This window comes from Danio rerio, chromosome 17 (assembly GCF_049306965.1).
Source record: "Danio rerio strain Tuebingen ecotype United States chromosome 17, GRCz12tu, whole genome shotgun sequence".
NCBI lineage: Eukaryota > Metazoa > Chordata > Actinopteri > Cypriniformes > Danionidae > Danio > Danio rerio.
The window spans coordinates 34,356,658-34,378,727 of NC_133192.1; the positions used below are offsets into that span (position 1 = coordinate 34,356,658).

Sequence of the window (22,070 nt, forward strand, 5' to 3'; positions counted from 1 at the left end):
ACAAGGCAAAGCAATCTATCCTTTCAATCTATCCTTTCAAACAATTTTCCAGAGCACAGGTCTCAAACTCTGTTCCTGAAGGGCTGCAGCTCTGCACAGTTTTACTCTAAGCCAAATCAAATACATCTGATCCAACATCAAGGTGTTCAAAACTACTAGAGACTAAGACCCAGTTTACACTAATATGTTTTAGTTTTAAAACGGTGTTTTAGAATGAAAATGATCCACGTCCGTATATTTGCACACAGTGAAGATGACGATCATATAAATATGTAGCTACACAACGCCTCAATATTTTTGGTGTCTGTTAAGTTAATATCAAAATGAAAATAGCAGTTCCTTATGTCATGTTTATATTTTATTGTTAAAAAAGTCAAACAACATATCTGGGGTGATGTGAATGAGGTTATAAAGTGCACTGATCCCTTTGAAGATTTACCAGATGTATCACTCCCCCTGGGGCCTGAGTTGGAGGTGGTTGGAGCTAAACTGTGCAGAGCTGTGGCCCTCCAGAAATTGAGTTTGAGACCATTGTTCTAGAACAATACAAACAGATTCTTGATGTTGCTAATGATAGTTTATCAATCTTCAATCACAAGGCCAAAGCCATATCCAGTTAGTCTTCATGTCACAGCCATGTCACCCAGCAGCCCAAGACTAGTTACCTATTAAAGCTAAGCAGGGAGAGCCTGGTCAGTACATGAATGTAAGACCACTAGGTTCAGCTCTGAAAACTAGGTTGCTGTTGGAAGTGGTGTCAGTGAGGCCAGCATGGGGCTGGCAACCTGCGGTCTGTGTGAGTCCTAATGCCCCAGTAAAGTCAAGGGGATACTATACTGTCAGTGAGCAGTGTCTTTCGATTAGGATGTTAAACCGAGGTCCTGACTCTCTGTGGTCATTAAAAATTCCATGGCACTTCTGGTAAAGAGAGGGGGTAAAACCTATTACATTAGCTGCATCACTGTCTCTCCACTCCACCAATAGTTGGTGTGTTGAGTGCACTGGTGTCGTTGTCCTGTGGCTGTCATTGGATCAGTGGATGCTGCACACTGGTGGTGGTGGTGTGGAGAGACCCCCCTCATGATTGTGAAGAACTTTGGGTGTATGGATAAACACATTACATTACAAAAGGACTGAAAAAAAAGAAAATCTTTGTTGTTTTAATACAGTCCAAACAAGCCAACACAGAAACAAAGGAATCCTTACCAGAGTAATTAAATGTTGGTGTCATTGCTTAACAATGAAAGGACACTATAAAGTATACTGTTTCCTAAAAACATATCCTGATTGGAACATATGTAATAAAAATAGGGTAGGGTCTAAAACAGAACCCTGAGGGACACCTAGTGCAATAATTAGCAGAGCACACAAGTTAAACTAAACTAATATATAGTTTTATAAATAGGAGATGAACCTATTCAACCCCACTCCATGTTCACATCTGGAATATCCTTAGAGGAACTTTAATAAATCAGAATTGGTACTGTGGATAGATAGAGAAGTTAAACAACAAACAAACAGAGTCAATAGTTGAAAAATATATTTACATTATAGTTAACCTCAACTTTGAAATACTATTGGATCTTTTCAGGGATAAAAATATTAAAGGGAAAATTGTTTTTATCACTTCATCCAAAAATAGATGACTTTTTTTCTTCAGTTGAACACTTAAGACGATTTTTAGCTGAAATTGTGCTCCTTGGCCATTAAAAAAAATACATACAGTACAGGCAAAACAAAATGAATGCCTGAATAAACAAATAAAAGGAAATGTAAATTAATTACAGCATTACTATCTTCAGATTACACAGTGTGCGGTCTATTGTTGTAGTCAAAGTTCACACAGGTTGTGTTTACAGATATAAAGTCTGGTGTTGTTTTTGGTCAGGATGTCTCTGCTGATTGACCCTGATGAGTCCAGTGGCATAGCAGGAGGATTTAATGAGTGGAAATGTTCTTTCACACTGCGGCTCTTGTTTTCTTTGGACGCTCAGACATGCTTACATAACATCTGCTCATGCTTGAAGTGCACGGTCCTGATTGGCTCCTGATGACGGCAAGATTTGCCGTCAGCTTCCGACTGTATGAGCCGTGGGGGTTATGGGAGAAGACCGAAAGCAGGATCTGCGAGTGTGCATGTGTGTTGATGTTGTTGATCCAAAGGCCCGGTTTCCCACAGAGGCCTGATATAAAGGTCTTCAATTCAGAAAAAAGCTGAACGTTTTGGATATGAAACACTCAAGAAGAATTTGAATATTGGTTTTGTTATATTTAATGGGAACATGTCAAGATGTAAAACTGTGAACAGAGGATGCTGTTATAAACAATTAAACATATTAACATTTAGCTTTTAGTCATTTGATGGTAAAAGGCAAGATGAACACTTTGCTATTACAATTAACATGTCAATACTCTTCTGACAATGAGCTGACAAATATCACCCGCTTCGAATGTTATCACTCTATTGAATGGGCATTATCAGTGGTTATCAGCTGACAGATATGAGCCAGTAGGGACCTACTGCACCTTCTTATCATTTATCCACATGGTTTATCAGCTATACTAATAGAGAAGACTTCAGATCTAGATATGTTTTTCATTACTGTGATGGTTGGGTTTAAGGTTTTGGGTAGGGGTAGACATTAATAAAATACAATTAATGTAAAATTAAATAAATAATTCTCGTTAACTTCTGGCCACAGCTGCATATGATCAATAGTTGATTAACCACCTGGATGGATGATTACAGCCTTCTGCGCCTACTAGTAGGCTCAGCTCTAATGGCCCACATCTGTCAGCTGTTAACCACTGATAACACCCATGTAATCAAGTGATAACATTTAAAACGGCTGGAAAATTGTGGGAGGAAAAATGTTGCAACATATACTCATTCTGAAAACGTAGCATAATATACATTTATGGAGATCGTGAATTCTGTAACCAGAGGTACGTACAGTATGGCTGCATTTTATCTTTAAAACGAAAGCTACAATGCGTTATCACTCCATTCTTTTTCGCGCTTTCCTGCTGACAGATCACCTCCATATGGACAGCTTTCCCGCTGTTACCAGTTTGTTCAGTAGCTCACCATGTACGTCGGAGGACTTAAGACTAAGAGAGGAGTTGTGTCACGGTTGGGTCCGTGTGTTCTTTCTGTATATGTTATGTCATATGTGTTGTCGTGTGCGAGTTTAATTGTTTTTTTTTACCTTTTGCGCTGGTAGCATGCTCTCGAATCAGCACTTAATCAGCATCTTCCAGCTATATACTATAAAAATACCTTCACTCGCTACTGGATTCTCTCTGTCTGTGATTGTGACTATTTGACCAGTACGACGGGTTTCGAGTCTGGCAAAGAATAGTTCCTGAAAGTGGGTAAGACAAAAACAGAAGCCAAAAATTTAAATCGAAAAGTAAATAACAGGGTGAGGATGGGGTAAAATCTGAAAACGTGGTAAAAATCAGACGAGGGCTTTTCTTTTTCTTGATTGCTTTACAAAACTGTAATTGGGTTTAGGGAAGTGGGTGCACGGGTTAATCAGTGCTTTTGAAAACACTAATGGTTGGGATTGGAGGAGAAGGAGGGTGGGTCAGTCGATCGGTCAGTCAGTCATTCAGTCAGTCAGCTGACAGCAGCCTCTGGTACATTTATACGAGACCATAAGGCTCAAATGGCACTGTTATGGGATCAATTTCCCTGCTAAAGTATTGCGGTCGAGGATAGAAAAATAATGAATTCCCCAGAATTTCGGACAGGTGTATGAAGTTACAGTAAATATAACATGAATCTCCTGCGATCACTACAATTGTCTATATTATCTGAGACACCTGGAAACAAACACATCCCGCCGTGTCACACTGAGGAGCCACAAGCAGCATTAGAGTGATGTCAACTCCCCTTTCATCTGATTAGCTGAGAGGAGCAACTTTCAATCTTGACTAGCGGACCAATGATGAAGCTGAAGCCCACCGGGGATTTAAATGAAACTTGCATTGCGTGTTTTGGAAACGCAAGCTCAGAATGTGGGAGCAAAAGCAAAGGGGAAAAGACCATAGGCACACAAAACATACAAATATGAACAGAAAAACTGATTTTGTCTAAACACATTTACATATTTGATTTACGCTCATAATCTTTTGGTACACAACCTTGTTGTGTCTTATTCTGCATTTAGTTCACTGTTGCGAGGGGCCAGAGCCGAGAGCTGTGGGAACGAAACAAAGCTGGCATGTAAGAGAGTAATGAAAAACACCTTTAGCGTACACCCGCCTCGAATCCCACGGAAGAAGCTCTGGACTATGAGGAGGTATGATGGCAGAAGAAGCTGAGAGAGAGATTATGTTGTGTTTGTTTTGGTTTAGACGGCAGTCTCTGTGAGGAGCTTCCGTCTGTTTGTTTTTTTTCGTTAAAACTTATTAAAAGTTTGTCGGTTCTCTGCCTCCTTGTCAGGTGGCCGTGAACTTCATGTGGTGCAAAAACCCAGGTAAAGGAGGGACACGTTGTCCAGACACCCTCGCCACTGAGAGGGGTGAGTGTTCGGGAGTGAACCCGAGTGGGAAATGAACCCGTCTGCTGAGAGCAGCGGGGCGGCCAGGGGTTGGTGAGCAAAGAGTCTGCCTGGTGCTGACTTCCAACATGGGGAGGAGCAGGGGACGCGGGGCTCACCACCGTGTGGGAAAGAGCTGAAAGGAGCAGGAAGACCGGGGAGTCGCCGTGATCTGCCAAGATGCCGAAGCCTACTACCGGCCACTGAAGAGGGAGTTGAGCAGGAGCCCGGGAATGCCGCCACGCGCAGAGCTGCCGCCTGAAGCCAAAAAGATTTGCAGGTGGAAAAATTCCTTCACAGGGACCCAGCATATAACCAATCTCTCAGCTGGTGGAGGACCAGAAGACAATGTGTCGGAAAAACCGAAACCCAAGAATTTTTTTTAGAGTCTTTCCTCTTGCTTTTTTTCCATCTCCTTTTCTCTTGGCCTGTCTCATATTGGTCTTGCGGGTGGTGGGGTTTTCCGCCTCCTTCTTCCTGCTGGCCAGGAGGCCGTATACTTCATTACATTCACAGTTTTGTGCGTTATAATTTCACGCACGTGTAAATATTTTGATTTTTCCGCATTCTCAAAAAAAATTTGACAAGAAGAAATTTGAGATCTCAAAAAACACACACATCGGCCTCCGGTGGATTCGCAAAAACAAAAAGAGCAACAAAACATAGCTCCTGGCACGTATTTGGTGTTCTCCAGAATTGTATATAGAGGTACATGTGGAAAATTTGTTTTGCAAAGAGGCAAAAAAAAAACGAAAAAAAAGTGAAAAAGTGAATTGTTATTATCTATCTCTGTATTGGAATGATGATGATGAGTAAATGCTGACAGAATGGCTTTTACAGCCTGAATAAAAAATTTAAGTATTCATAAACAATACTACACACAAAAAGTAGACATAAAATTATTACTAGACATAAAAAAAAACTCAGTCTACTGAAGAATAAGAATTTTGGTTTTGCTTTATTTAAAGGCAAAGCACCGAGATGTAAAACAGTGTATAAACATCACAAACAACGCTCAGGAAGTGCTTGTAAAATGCAGTTAAAAAAATACAAAGATATTAGCATAACAAGATAGATTCAAGCTTGACAAGCAAGAATTTGAGCAGTTTAGCGGTGAAGACAGAGCAAAGGCAAGATGAACACTGTCATTACAGTTAGTATGGCGCTGCTCTTCTGACAATCAACAGAGAAATCAAACGCTTGAAGGCAAGAACATTGTGAAAAATAGATCGTTTTTAAAGCAGAAAACATCACCACACAGATATGCATATTCCTTACTCGAATAAATGGCATTTTTACATTGAAAAAGTGTCATGAGTTCAACGTTTAGCTGGTGTTTGAAATCTTTCCGTAGAAATCTATCAATGCAAATCTTATATTACACTACAAGGAGATGCTACATACTGTCTTTCGGTTTCAATTTATGCTATAATAAACAAACAAACAAACAAAATGTCAAATAAAAATAGGTTTTGTCCACTTGATTTCTCAGTCCACTGCATGTAATCTGCTTGTTAAGTGGTGACGTGTTTGTGACGTATGTAATACTGTTTCCGGGTCCAAGCCGCCATTCACTTGAGTGGAGAAATCATTCGTTTATTATCACTTTTTATTCCTATCACACATTAAAGTTAATTTTACATGAAGTCATAGTGTTCACAACAATCTCTGGGCTTGCTGCATAACAAATACCAAAATTTTAACAATTTATAAAACAATGAATCACTTTCTGGCCATCGGATATTAGGCATGGACATATTGCGATCGTGACTTTCGAAAGTATTAAATCGCTTTGTAAACGTTTATTATTACCATTTCATGAATCTCCCCATTCAGTTGAATAGAGCGCTTGGACCCAGAAGTCGCTCCACGTGACGTCACACTTAACAAGCGGATTGTATGCAGGTTACTTTGTTATGATACATTTTTGACCTACATGTATTTGACAGAACATTCAAGGACATCCCTCATGTACATTTAGTCCTATAAGCAGCACGTTTTGGCAAATGTATGCTATTATTATTTAAACTATGAAACAAATCGTAACTAAACAGTCTGAAAAGTCATAGCTTTTTTTCATAAGCAGAAATAAAACACATTCTCTTTGGCCATTTTTCTCTTTAGTCATCAAGTTACATTTGGCATTAAATGATGCGAATTTAAGGAGAAAAAAAGTATCATCATTTTGTCATCATTTAATCCTGTAATTTCAGGCAAAATTACATGTTCAATAGAGTTTTTAACGGATTCACTTAAGATTCAAATAAAAAAATATATAGTTTATTGCATTCCAATGAATACAATTGTTTTAGTTTTATTATTTTAATAACATTCTCTGATGGTGAATAAATGATGACCGAATACACTACCTGACAAAAGTCTTGTCATTGATCTCAGTTGTAAGAGCAACAAATAATAACTTGACTTCTAGTTGATCATTTGGAAAAGTGGCAGAAGCTAGATTTTCTAATGAATCATCTGTTGAACTGCATCCCAATCATCACAAATACTGCAGAAGACCTACTGGAACCCGCATGGACCCAAGATTCTCACAGATATCAGTCAAGTTTGGTGAAGGAAAAATCATGGTTTGGGGTTACATTCAGTATGGGGGTGTGCGAGAGATCTGCAGAGTAACAGCCTGAGGTATCACCACATTTGTGCTGCCCATTACAAACCACAGGAGAGGGCAAATTCTTCAGCAGGATAGCGCTCTTTCTCATACGTCAGCCTCCACATCAAAGTTCCTAAAGGCAAAGGAGGTCAAGGTGCTCCAGGATTGGCCAGCCCAGTCATCAGATATGAACATTATTGAGCATGTCTGGGGTAAGATGAATGAGGAGGCATTGAAGATGAATTCAAAAAGTCTTGATGAACTGTGGGAGTCCTGCAAGAATGCTTTCTTTGCTGTAGAGATGTGTGGATGCAGTCGTCCAAGCTCATGGCAGTCATGCACAATATTTATTCTTTTCCCACTTAACCATGACTTTATATTCTATACTGTACATTATTTCTATGAAGTGACAAGACTTTTGTCTAAGCAAAGTTAAACCTTACTGTCCTAATAAATAATCAAAAATCAAGGCATATTTTACTTTGGTAAAATAAGTGTAATCTAGAGGCTTTGCCCTTCATATAAGCCACTTCTGATACCAAATAATCAACTAGACGTCAAGTTATTGTTTGTTGTTCCTAAAACTTGGATAGGTGACAAGACTTTTTGTCAGGTAGTGTATACCTTTTCTAGAAAAATCTCATTTTAAACCTCATGCAGGCTGAAGGCCAATAGAACTGTTACACAATGTTAAAAAGTATGCAATAGAAATACATTTATACATTGCATTAACACACAACATATTCTTAATTATCATAGAACTACTAATTAATCATTGTGTAATGATCATATGAACAATTTGAATCAATTGTGTCAAAAATAAGCATTTTCTTACAGCATCATGCTTCTGTTTCATATAGCAATAAAAAAATAAAACAACTGAAAGCTTTTCAAAGCCATTTCAGTCGCAACTGCTCTCAAACGGATTCTTTCATTTTATCAACAAGTGCTAATGCAAGATATAAATGAAACTCATCTTCCACCAATTACAGCTGTGGCAATATCATAAACTCAGATACCCTGTTATAGTTTATAAACAGAAACATATGCTGACTTTGGGATACAGTCCAAAAAACAATTAAGAGTTTACATGACAACAATGTGCTAAAAAGTCAATGTTTCCCATATTATGCGTACAGGCCAGTAATTAGTGATGTCAGTATGTAAAGAAACACTATGTGTCTGTGATAGATTTGATGTTTCCACTGTTGTCTCAGTGTTACTGTTCTCAGTGTTACTTGTTAAATCCTTACTAGTAACAATGTTATACAGAGAGCTCTATAAATCACTTCTTGCTAGCGACAATCACAAGCAGATAGCTCTTTTGTTCCTTTGTTCAATCTATGAAATAACTTGTACTAGTCGTGCATCTCCATTGACTTCCAGTCTGTTTTCAATTAGAGCTCTGCAATTGAATTTTACTAGTAGAATTACAATTGGAGGGAGTTTGACAGCTTTCTAAATGATTTTGGCTCCAATCATAGATCTCTTTAATTCATCTTGCATTACATACAATTAGACAGTAGTCATTTAATAGTAAAAATGTATTTACATAGCTCTATTATTCACTTTTACTAGTAAAACATTTAATTTACACCTAATTCAATTGTAGAGATCTGTATTTTAAATGTGTTACTAGTACCAATTAATTTAGAGAGCTCTTGAAGTGAATTTCATTCATTCATTCATTTTCTTTTCGGCTTAGTCCCTTTATTAATCCTTGGTCGCCACAGCGGAATGAACCGCCAACTTATCTAGCACATTTTTACGCAGAGGATGCCCTTCCTGCCGCAACCCATCTCTGGGAAATGAATTGAATTTGTAGAGCTTTGTAATTCAAATAAATGTCAATAGAAACGTGCGACTAGCAAAAATCTATTTGAGTAATAAATGAAATCAAGAGCTATCCACATTCAAATAAAATATTATGTTGTTTATTCAAACTACCTATTTAAAATGAGCCGAAACAACATAATTCTTGAGATTTTTTTAGACAACTTCCTTGATTTATGTTCAATCCACTTATATTTTTATAGTTAACTTAATCTATTTGCACTGTAAAAAAATGCAGGGTTCCACACAATTCATTCATGTTGTCCCAACACAAACTGATTAAGTTAACTTAACACTTTTAACAAATTTACGTAGATTGAACATGAAAATAAATGTAAAAATTAAGTTGTCCAAATGAAATCTTAAGAATTGTGTTGTTTCAGCTCATTTTAAATAAGTAGTTTAAACAAGCAGCAAAAAAATAAATAAATATTGAGTGTGTGTTAGGACAACAATCCTAAGCAATTTTTTACAGTGTAAAGGCACTGTGGGGCGCTTTTCGATTTTCGATTGGCGTCGAGCAGAAGAGTATGCAAAATCACTCCTTGACGTTAGATGGTTAGATGACAAAAGTGTCAACCTAATTGGTAGAGAAGGTTGTGTTAAACCAAAAAAAAAAAAAAAAACGAGCATGAGGGCTTTTTTTTCAATTATGCTTTTACGCCTGTCGTTTTGCGCTTTGGTGTGCACGATCACATCAACCCCCTTTATTTAGTCATGAGGCGTTAAACATCGACGGAAAACACAAGCAAAAATCGTCTCGGTGTGCACGGCCCTTTATAGCGATGATCAATATCAAGACTAGTTACGCAGATAATAACAATGTGCTTTTTAAAAATGAACTATGAAAACCATTATCAGCTTGCTTTTATTGTTGTCATGTAAACTAAGCAATATGAGTTACAAAAAAAAGTTGTTTAGATGTGTAAACGCTTCCTAAGTTGGTTGATGTTTAGACAAGACTGCTGTTTCAATCTCTTAAAAACACAATACATTTCATTTATCCACAGGATCCAGTGTAGCAGCTTCTGGGAAGTCTTTTCCTGGTGGGTTTTAAGGCACAAATATGATTTCCTTTTCAGTAACACAGACTTCTTTTAAACATCTCTTATAAAAAAATGATTCGTTTGACTGGCACATAAAGTCACGCTCTTTCTGAGTTCAGTACGTTGAAAACTGTATCTGTGTACATCCAGGAAAGACATGAAAGTTTCCGATAGCTCTGTGAGAAAACACCGCTGTAGACTCAAACGCATCTTCCTCTGCTTACATTTTAGTATGTGCTCGGGAGGCTTATTTGAGATGTTCAATGATGGAAATCTCACTGCAATCGGGACAGTCTGGAGTAAGCCCATTCAGATAGAGACTGCCGTTTTTGGTCAAAGTAGGGAGACCTTCCTTCTCCAGTTCATCTGTGAAGTTTACAGACAGGGTTCGCTTGCATGGCATCATGTCCTGGCCTGGGTTTTGGCCCAGCTCTGATGACAGCTTGCGTTTGATGTACGCGGCCCGCTGAAACTTGTCATAGATTTCCACGCTCAGGCGTCGGCGCGTCTCTTTGAACTCAGCGGACACGTTAGCCGTCCATTCTGCAGCGTGAGCACGAAACTCTCCCACCTGCAACAGAGGGAATGTTCAGTGGGACCAGATGCACTCAAGTGTCACATGTGTTCAGAAACATTTAGGAGGTGCAAATCACAATTCTGAAAAACCTGTTTTCTGTGAAAATGCTTCAGCTCGAGGGAATGTGAAGCATGTGGGCTGATTCAGCCTCAGTGCAACTGGGAGTATTAAAGACTGCATGTTCTGCTGTGTAAAACCATACAAGTCATCCATCATGTGCAGAGGTAAAGCAGTCCACTGTTAAATTATCTCGTCTAATTTTGTGTCTTTGCTTTCCAAATTTTGAACTCTTTTTTTGTTTTTTTGTTTGTTCGTTTTTTTGCATAGTGGGTGGCATGCTTGATAGTGTTGCCTCTATACAACAACAATTACAATATAAGGCTTTAAATAATCAATAAACTAATCCATCACCAATCCATCACCAATCAATCAATCAATCAATCAATCAATCAAGCAATCAAGCAATCAAGCAAGCGATCAATCAAGCAATCACAAACTATTTAACCAACTAATCAATCAGCCAACCAACAACAAACCAAACAATCAATCAGCCAACCAACTACCAACCAATTAACTAATCGACCAACTAATCAATCAGCCAATTAATCAAACAACTAATCAACCAACCAGTCGACCAATCAATCACTAAAACCACCACCACAATATTTAGAAAATAAAGAGCAAACATCTTATGTTGGTAATTACGTGCACACATAGTTATTTGCTCTTTATTGGTGTTGCCAGGTTTATTCACAGCACTACACACGTCCAATGGTTAAATCTTCTTTTTATGGTAGTTTTTATTCATTTTATGTACAAAAACAAAAAAATGAAAAAAGACAATTGTAATTGTATTTTCAAAAGGAAACTGATTTCTAGTGACAGTTATAATTGTTTTAAACTGTAAAATATTTGTGAAGGGAGACAGCTGGAGAGCCACATATTTTGGTCAAAGAGCCACAGGTTCCCTACCACTGGTCAAGACTCATACTGAGATTCTGGGCCAATGTATTACTAGAAAAATAATGCAGAAGTGTAACAACCATGTCACAACAACAAGCATTGATGACCTGTGAAACAATTTTCTTCAGCAGTTGTAGAAGGATAAAAAATAGAGAAAATGTACAAAAAAACAAAAAAAAAAACAGAAACTTTGCTTCAATCTCTAATGAGGTACAGGGTAGTTTGATTTTGTTCCTAAAGGAGCCGTGAAAAGTTTATTCCTGATGCAGAAAAATAATAGCATGTGCTGCATTACACAGTGTGTTAACAGCATTTAAGGTGATGCATTAAGGGTGAGAATCAGGTGGCAGATCTGGGTCATTCAGACCTTTCATTCATATTAATACTACACTACACATTTGTTCACTTCTATTTCCCATGTGAAGTGTTGATGGACTTCAGTGTGACACATTTCCAAGTTTAGATTTTCAGCAAACTGCCCAATTACACTGGTGCTACTTGACAAATCTACTTCAGCTCTGAACATAAAACTAATCGCGTCTCTTGTGCTCCTACAATATGATGTCAGCAAATTGCACTCATCTCATCAATAAGCACAAGAAAATACATCATAGTGTATCTCAGCCAGAACAAACCTTCAGTACCAGCGAATCCACGCACATCATTCCCATTCATTTCCCTTCTTACACTAGAGTAAATGAAAGTTAATAACACAGCGCTAATCTGTGTGCTAGCAAACATAGCCACAATAGCGCATAATGAACTCCTACACATGATCTGGAACAGTTCATTCTGGACTAATAAAGTATACTAGTGTGAGCCTGATCTTTATGAAAATGCAAAATAAGCAATAAAGTTAAGTAACTTTGTTCAGTATGCAGTAAATTAAGTGTGTGTAACCTTTTGTGAGGTGTAGCTATGGTGGAAAGTGTAGTGATGTAACTTCCTGGCAAACGTTTGTATGTACAGAAAATAGTGTTTATGTTTGAATTTAAATACTCTTAAATTACAAATATAATTCCTGGATTTTTTTTAAATACACTCACCGGCCACTTTATTAGGTACACCTGTCCAACTGCTGGTTAATGCAAATATTTATTCAGCCAATCAAATGGCAGAAACTCCATACATTTAGGCATGTATACATGATCAAGATGAACTGCGGCAGTTCAAACCGAGCTGTTGTTGGTGTCAGATGGGTTAGTCTTGGTATTTCAGAAACTGCTAATCAACTGGGATTGTTAACTCACAACTATCTCCAGGGTTTACAGAGAATAGTCCGAAAATGAGAATATATCCAGTGAGTGGCAGTTCTGTAGGCGCAAATGCCTTGTTGATGCCATAGGTCAGAGGAGAATGGCCAGACTGGTTTGAGCTGATAGACAGGCAACAGTAACTCAATAAGTATTCATTACAACTGAGGTATGCAGAAGAGCATCTCTGAACGCACAACATGTCGAGCCTTGAGGTGGATGGGCTACAGCTGCAGAAGACCACACCAGATGCCACTTCTGTCAGCAAAGCAAAGGAAATTGAGGCTACAATTCACACAGGCTCACCAAAATTGGACAATAGAAGATTGGAAAAGCGTTGCCTGGTCTGATGAGTCTCGATTTCTGCTACGGAATTCAGATGGTAGAGATTCGCATCATGGATATGCAGCCGACAAATTTGCAGCAACTGTGTGATGCTATCAAGTCAAAATGGACCAAAATCTCTGAGAAATATTTCCAGTGCCTTGATGAATCTATGCCCCGAATGATTAAGGTGGTTTTGAAGGCAAAGGTTGGTCCAATCTGGTACTAGTAAGGTGTACCTAATAATGTGGCCGGTGAGTGTAGGTCTCATACTGATTTCAGAATTTCTTAAAAATATAATGAAATTCAGGAATTTTATCAACGACCTAGTTTTTTTCAATGTAAAACACAAATATAACATATTTTAAAAATGTTTTTTAAAGTCAAAAAATATTTTTTAAAAGACACATTTATTTGATTGAAATTTTTGAGGATACATTTTCCAAATTCAAAGGAACAGCATTTCAAAAGAACTGCATATATTTGATGTAGAAAATTAATAAAAATTAGTATATTTCTTTTAAAAAGAGTTTAATAATAAAATTAAACCAACAAAAATTTAACATGCTTATTACAAATACAAAATTGTAATATATATATATATATATATATATATATATATATATATATATATATATATATATATATATATATATATAATTTTTTTATCACAATCATTTGTCATATACACTGTAGTAATCATTAATGAATTTAGCTCTATTTTTATTTGGTTTTTATTTCCTAGCAATGTAAAAAAAAAAGCAATAAATAGAGATGATCATAAACCGTGTAAACACCATATGTACTCTATATTTAAAATCCATCAGTTTCAGCATTTAATAGGCAAAAATGCAAACTATGACATTTATTTATCAATTTGTTTGTTTGTGCGTTCATATGTTTGTATGTTAGTTAGTTACACAGATCTACACTGATCTAACATATTTCCATTTTGTTATGTTGGACAAACAAAAGCCTGTTGTGTGATTGTGTCCAATCTATTTTCCACTTCAAGATCCTGTGGTTTGTGGCTATTTCAATTCACACGAGCACGCACACTGAGATAAAGCCTTTTATAAAAATTCATGTTTCTCTCCATGGTGTAGAACAGAAGTGTCATTGCCTGGAAGCCTATCTGTAAGCACAAACCTCCTCTTTGGTCTTTTTGGAGATGACCCGAAGCCAGTCTCCAATCATACTGAGAACAGCAGCAAAGTACGCAAGACCCACCAGGATCCAGAACCATACGATGGGCTTATAATAGTCCAGATATTCAATCTCCGAGCCCCCTGAATGAGATAAATAAATCCACATCAACTCACTGAACTCAGGACTAAACTTTAATAATGCCAGCTTATTTTGGAAACTATGAAGAATCCAACTTTATTTACCTGCCACAAAGTCTCCGAATCCAATTGTGGTCAAAGTGATGACAACAAAGTAGATGGACTCGAGAGCGCTCCAGCCTTCAATGTGCTGGAAGATAAGGGCAGGAAGAGCCACAAACAGAAGACACCCGAACAGGATGAAGAGGACTGTGGACGTCACACGGATTTTAGTCTGGCTCACGTTCCATTTCTGAAGGTAAAAAGAGAGCAGACGTAAGGTGAGAATGTAGAAATAGACATTTAACCCTTGTGTACTGTTTAAATTTACATTCTTACATTATGATCAACAGTAAAAATGACAAATTTTACCTCTTCCCAACAGGGAAAACCAGCAACAATCAAGAATGCATGATATATATATATATATATATATATATAGCAGTCAAAAAATATGATTATAATTGAAGTCATTGGGAAAAAACAACCACGAACATAACGAAGGGTAGTAAATTTGCCAAATCCTGCCAAGATTTTTCCAAAATATGTTTCAAAATAATATTTGATCAAAAATCATTCCATTTGCTAAAACACAAAGAATGTTGCGGCCAAATTAAGTTTCAAAACCACTCTAGAGTAGAGAAAAAATCATCATGAACAGAACATAAGGTTTAAGCTCATTATACAATAATCCACAATAATTAACCAGAAACATTCATTCTTATGCAATGCCTGATACCTAGTGTACACTGCCAAACATGACATGATGAGACATACAAAAAACATTCTACAAGGTAAAAAATTTATATATAAAAAATAATAGACCTGGGCATTAATCGAAACATACTTACTTGATCTTTGAAATGCTGCCAGGGGCTTTGTTGTAGTTATTGCCTTGATATTGAAATTTATTTATTTATTTATCAACTACCCATCCCCCCCCCCCTTTTTCTATATATATTTTATATATATATATAAAAGAAAAAAACTGAAAACAAAGAACAGATGAAAAGATGAAAAAAAAAATAAACAAAACCACCAAAAAAAAGGAGAAAGTCTTATTTGTTTTATTTTGGCTAGAATAAAAGCTGTTTGTAATTTTTTATACACCATTTTAAGTTCAAAATTATTAGCCCCTTTAAGCTAATTTTTTTCAATAGTCTACAGAACAAACCATAGTTATACAACCACTTGCCTAATTACCCTAACCTGCCTAGTTTCCCTAGTTAAGCCTTTAAAAAACACTTTAAGCTGTATAGAAGTGTCTTGAAAAATATCTAGTCAAATATTATTTTCTGTCATCATGGCAAAGACAAAATAAATCAGTTATTAGAAATGAATTATTATAACTATTATGCTTAGAAATAGAGTTTAATTGTATATATATATATATATATATATATATATATATATATATATATATATAGTAATTAAAAAAAAGAAAAATCTGTATTCAATCAAAGAAATATGATAGAACTTTGGGGAAGTAATCAATGTGAAGAGTACTTCAAGTTTTTTTCAGTAGAAAATAAGTTCATAGATGTTCAATATGACCCCCTCCAGACCCGTGAGTCACATCAACCCGAAAGCTGTGGTATTCTTTTTGAATCACTATCATCATAATATATATAGAAATGTCTTGAAAAATATCTAGTCAAATATTATTTACTGTCATCATGGCAAAGATAAAATCAATCAGTTATTGGAAATGAGTAATTAAAACTATTATAATTATAAATGTGTTTAAAAAAATCTTCTCTCTGTTAAGCAGAAATTGGGGGAAAAAATAACAGGGGGGCTATAAATTCAGGGGGGCTAATAATTCTGACTTCAACTGTGTATACACTTGATAAATACTTGAAAATTGTGTGTGAGCAAAAACTTATCAAACTAGCAGATTTGATAAGTCTGCTTTGGACTAAACATAATGGTCATTCATCAAAAGATCATAAATCATACAGACTTTAGTTGATTTGCACTAGATTGACGATTTTTTAGCAGATACACAATTACAATTAGAATATACAACAATTAAAAACAGGATTAGAACTGATCTCGAGATGATAAACAACAAGAACAACAACAACAACAACAACAAAAAAGTGAAAACAGATTTTTTTGCACAACACAGACTTTTGTATAATTAAATACTACAACCAACCAGCACGATTCAACAGTTAATAAAAACATAAAAACACAGAGCTGTCGTAGAGTTTGAAAAATAAATGGTCGACATAAAAAAAATAAAAGATTTTTTCATGCAACCTTTAAGAAATTGTGTTCACTATGCAGCACACACAAAAATGAGTGCACCAGCAATAAATAATTGACTGTGCCGCATTGACTTCTGAGAAACAAAATGTAGCATTGCTGTTCATTGTACACACATCAACGCCCCAGATTGTTTCTGCGCAAAAAACACAGCAGCTCAGCAGAAACCGTGAGTGTGTATGTGCAACGAGTGTAGACAAGATGGCCACCAGAAGCACTTAAGTGATTACAGCGAATCATCAAAAGTGACTGAATGCTCTGCAGCACAGAATACGGCTAATAGTAGTCAGCAAGCATTTCTGCAAAACAATCATTATTTCAGATCCTCAGGGAATCTAGAGAGAGAAGACAAATACTGCATTTCTGATTAAAGGTGTACAGACTGTTTTTCTAAATCTAAATAAATTGCTTAGCTGTAAGCTTTTGGCTTGAAATGGTGGACATTTCACATTAAGTTTTTATGTGTGAAAGAATGTATCTTTTGTTTTAACTTGAAAAGGTTTTGACATTCAGGTCACTGTGTAAAATGTCAGTGACACTTATTATGAATGCATGAAAATGCTGCACAAGTAAAATGATTATCATTTAGATTATTCTCACAGTAAGTGTATTATATTGAGTGAAAGTAATTTGGCTTGTTTTGCTAATTTAAGGTTTCTGTAGTTCTTACAAAAGCCATTTCACCATTGAACGTCTTAAAAATATTTAGTATTTAGTATTAAGTTAATGATTAATGTAATCACGTAGCCTACATTCTGTATATCGACTGATCGCTTGCTTTTATTTCCTATACATAAGCTTATTGTATGTTATACTTTTATAATGGCCATTATCGATTATTAAAACTGATATTCAGCAAAAGAGAGGGTATGTTTCGTATTTTCACTGAAATTGAAAGAAGGCAGTTGTTATAGATTGTTAATAGATTGTTATAGTTGTTATAAATATCAATACAGTGAAGATGACGCTCATATATGCAGCACAACGCCTCAAAATTTCTGCTGTCTGTTAAGTTGCTAATATCAAAATAAAAATAGGCAGTTGCTTTAATCAATTTTACATTTTATTGTTGAGAAAGTGAAACAACGTAGCCAGGATGATGTGAATGAAGTTATAAAGTACACTGTTCCTTTAGAAGATTTACCCGTGTCCTCGGTATAGTCTGTTTTCCATATCAAACTGAGGAAGGGGGGCTCGTTTATAGTGCCATTTTGATTCATTTTCTTCTCGGCTTAGTCCCTTTATTAATCCGGGGTCGCAACAGCGGAATGAACCACCAACTTATCCAGCACGTTTTCAAGCAGCGTATGTCCTTCCAGCCGCAACCCATCTCTGGGAAACATTCACAGACACTCATTCACATTCATACACTACGGACAATTTAGCCTACCCAATACACCTGTACCGCATGTCTTTGGACTATGGGGTAAACCGAAGCACCCCGGAGCAAACCCACGCGAACGCAGGGAGAACTCAAACTCCACACAGAAATGCCAACTGACCCAGCCGAGGCTCGAACCAACGACCTTCTTGCTGTGAGGCGACAGCACTACCTACTGCGCCACTGCGTCACCTAGTGCCGATTTGATGTGGTCAAATTACTTATATTGTATGTTTTTGGACTGTGGGAGGAAACTGGGATACTCAGGAAAAAACCCACGCAAGCAAAGGGGAGAACATGCAAACTCCGCACAGAAATGTCGACTGGTCAAGTAAGGACTTTTAACCAGTGACATTCTTGCAGTGAGGCAACAGTGCTAATCACTAGACCACTGTGTCGCCCAATCTAGGAAAAGGAGTTTGGGTAGGAGGGGGGATTCTTCAAGACAATGATACTGAGGTCAGAAACTCTGGTTATTTACAGTGAGTTATGAATCATCTGATTTGTAAATCATGTGTTAGCTAATGTGATACCAGCCGTGGACAATCTTAAGCATGCGGTCCTTTCAAAATTAGTTTATAAACTTCACTTAGATTTTTGCAGTAGAGGACAAGACAATAAATCCTGAGAAAAAACTTTTTCACAGTGTTATCTTAAGGTAAAGTATGAAGGTAATTTCAAACCTTAAAGTAAATAAATTTGAGTGATTTAAAACAATAACTTAAAGGACATGTTATTCATTATATTTTCCTCATATAATTAGTTATATTTTGCTTTGACTCAGTTACAGTAAGTTTTGTTTACTTCATTCTCTTACTTTAGTATTTTCAATTTAAAATGTTTACTTGACAAAGTTAAATAATTGATCCAACTACAAATTTCAAGTAAACTTGACTTGCAAAGTTTAGTTTTAATAGGTTAACTTACATATTCAAGTAAGCAGAACTTGCCAAGTTTAGTTTAAATACATTAACTTACATTTCTAAGTTATCAGTAAAAACATTCAAATTGACTGAACTTAATCTAGCAGATTATCTCCATATTAGCCACAGCACAGACAACCAAATATATTACACATTGGATTCACTTTCAATGTTACAATTACACACAATCTACTTACAACATAATTGTCTTTACAAAATTATGTTTCTTACAATGTAATTATTATGACTAAATCAACTCAGCACAGGTTTTTAAGTTGAGACAACAAACATTCTATTTAGGTCAACTTATAGACTAGTTAGTACAGTGAATACTTACCATGTTAAGTTGAATGAACAAATTCAGAAACTTACAAAACATGTTAAAAAAAATAAAATGAGGAATCATTTCCTACAATGTACCTTCATAAAACCTGCAAAAACCCTGTAATGACTGTAGCCAGATTAAATGAAACACTCACCACAAACATCTTTTCCACTTTGGCGATTCCTTTGCCAAATATGGTTCCCAGCTGATCGCCCACTCCAGCCAAGAGAAAGCCAAAGAGTGGGATCCCCAACAGGGCGTAGATAATGCAGAAGATCCTGCCTCCTTCTGTGTGTGGAGAAACATTTCCAAACCCTGCAAAAAGAGAAATCATTCTATCAGAGAAAAACTTATTTTAGTGCTTCAAAAGTTAGTGAGGCATTATTGTTGACCATTGTGTTGAGTCAAAATGATCATTTTCAGCTCAATGGTTTAAATCACATTCCCCATGTGCACTTGAAAGATCTTCATTTGATCTGGTGTACAGAGATTTTAGGTTGAGACGTTTTGTTTTTCTGTCAGGAAACGTTAGAGCTGAATTATCCTGCACGCAGCCTACCAGCGAAGTCTGCTTCAGTGCCTATATTTAGCTGCAGTACAAGAGCAATGCAGATCAAATCATTACATCGATGTAAATGTGATAAATGGGAGGCAATTAGGTTGAATTTCAGCTGTGTAAATCTATTGATTTTAAAATGTATTCAGGTTTCACACAAAGAATCAGTGCAACCAGACTGGGTCACAATAATGTGAGGTAAATTACATGTTAACAAATTCAACAGCAAATGACCTTTTTTAGGTCTCTTGAATAAAAACAAAAGAGAGTCAAGAAGTTTTACAATAATCAGATTAATGGCAAGGATTCAAACCATTTGTATGTTTTTATTTTTGTTCTTAATTAATGCACTTTTTTGGGTACAGCACAATTTTCAGAATTTGAGCAACTGAGCTATCGTGTACTGTAACAGGCAAAATGGTTGCAAACAATTTACAGAATATGGTTTGAATTTAAACTAATTAAATTTAGTAATGTTCAACTTAATTTGTTTGTTTAAATTCAGCCCAAATAAATAGTTTACAAGCACTTATCTTTGAAAAAATTGTAAATCCAAAAAATCAACTTTGAATCCTTTTTGTCAGTGTGAATGCAAAGAAAAGGTTTTAATCTCAAACTATAGTCTCTCACACAACCTGGGCTGCATTTCTCAGAGGCATTGTAAAGCTGTGTACATCGTAAAAAATGATTATGCAACTGATCTTAACGTTACAATCGGTTTCCCAAAAGCATCGTAACTGAAAAATCATTGCAGATCTATGACTGGAATAAGTGTAAGAGTGCTATGTGCGTCATAAGAAGAAAAAGTTCTGACGTCACAGACAGATTGCACTTGTAAATTTACTCAAGTACAGTGTGGTTATAAATAAAAGATTTCCATTGTACTTTATACTTTTTTTACATTTACAAATTAAATAATTAAAATAATCAGAAAAATAGAAATATAATGGAATAGAAATACATGCATAAAATGCTGTAAAAAATACATGTAAAAAGGCAATGAACTCAATAAAATGAAAAAAAAAATCAATGACTTTCAAAACTATCCATGTGTTTGGCATTTCTTACACAAAACCTTATGTTCTTTAGCTTAAATGTAAAAAGCCATTTTGTCAGTGTCTCAATTGATACTTTATATACTGTAGACTTGTCTTGTTTTGTTAATCTACATGAGATGACTTGAGATTATTGAGTTAAACATTTAGCATTTGATTTCATTTAAGCTAATATTTCAGCACTTTGGAATTGGACAGCGACTGCTCCGAAATACATGTGATGAGTTCTCAGCAATCATGTTATGTGTATTTCTCAGGGTTTCTGCAGGTTTCAACAAGTCATATTTAAGACTTTAAGTTTAAAAATTGTAATTTTTTGTTTAATAAAATTTTAGACTTACATAGGGCTTAAATAAATGCTACGGATTAAAAAAAATGGCCCAATAGAATAATTCTTTTTACTTTCTCAGTCAAAAAACTAATTCTAATCAGTTATTTCTTTGCCACATATTTAAATAACGTGTTAAAACAAGCAGACCCTATTGTATACATACTACTAAAAAAAACTCTTTAAAAATAAAAACTTTAATAAACTAAATGTCTGCACAACAAACTGTTTAATATTAATTATGAATAGAGTTTTGCTAAAAGTTTTATTGACATGTATTGTTGGTAATTGGATATGTGTCAAAATCTTATATTTTTATACAGTAAACAACTGACTTTATTTTAAAAACAACATAAACGTTTGAACTAACCTTATGAACAAAAGAGCCTACTCAAAGCAAAAGAATTCATGAAATGAAAATCTATTTATGATTTTACATAAATCAGCATGCCAAAAATAAACGAGTTCCTATTCTTTGCATAGCAAATTAACATGCAACTTGACTGTTACTAGTAATAATAGGTTAAATAACAAAATGAGATTTAATTACAAAACAAGTAAAATAAATAGATTTAGGTAAAATGAAACAAATGAAACCAGTTTAAATGTTCTTCAAATATATAATGTCCGAAAAGGCACTTTGAGAAGTGTTTTGACAGTTCAGAGACACTGTACAAGCGAAAAGCTAAATACAGGTAATATATTTTACTTTGGAAAATGCGGAATAAAGTCAGAGTTGTCCTCAGAGT

At 35.7% G+C, this 22,070-nt stretch overlaps 1 protein-coding gene across 2 annotated transcripts in view; it reads right to left on the bottom strand.

The window, feature by feature from the left end:
- Positions 1–5,486: 5,486 nt before the first annotated feature.
- kcnk2a (potassium channel, subfamily K, member 2a) overlaps positions 5,487–22,070 on the bottom strand; it is a 41,285-nt gene continuing 24,701 nt past the window's right edge. For both annotated transcript variants that reach the window (XM_068214612.2, XM_021467447.3), the window contains exons 4-7: positions 19,537–19,697; positions 14,549–14,735; positions 14,307–14,446; positions 5,487–10,611 (exon numbers count right to left, since the gene is read on the bottom strand). In XM_068214612.2, the coding sequence (XP_068070713.1) occupies positions 10,288–10,611; positions 14,307–14,446; positions 14,549–14,735; positions 19,537–19,697 (812 nt within the window). In that variant the 3' untranslated portion in view covers positions 5,487–10,287. The remainder of the gene's footprint in view (positions 10,612–14,306; positions 14,447–14,548; positions 14,736–19,536; positions 19,698–22,070) is intronic.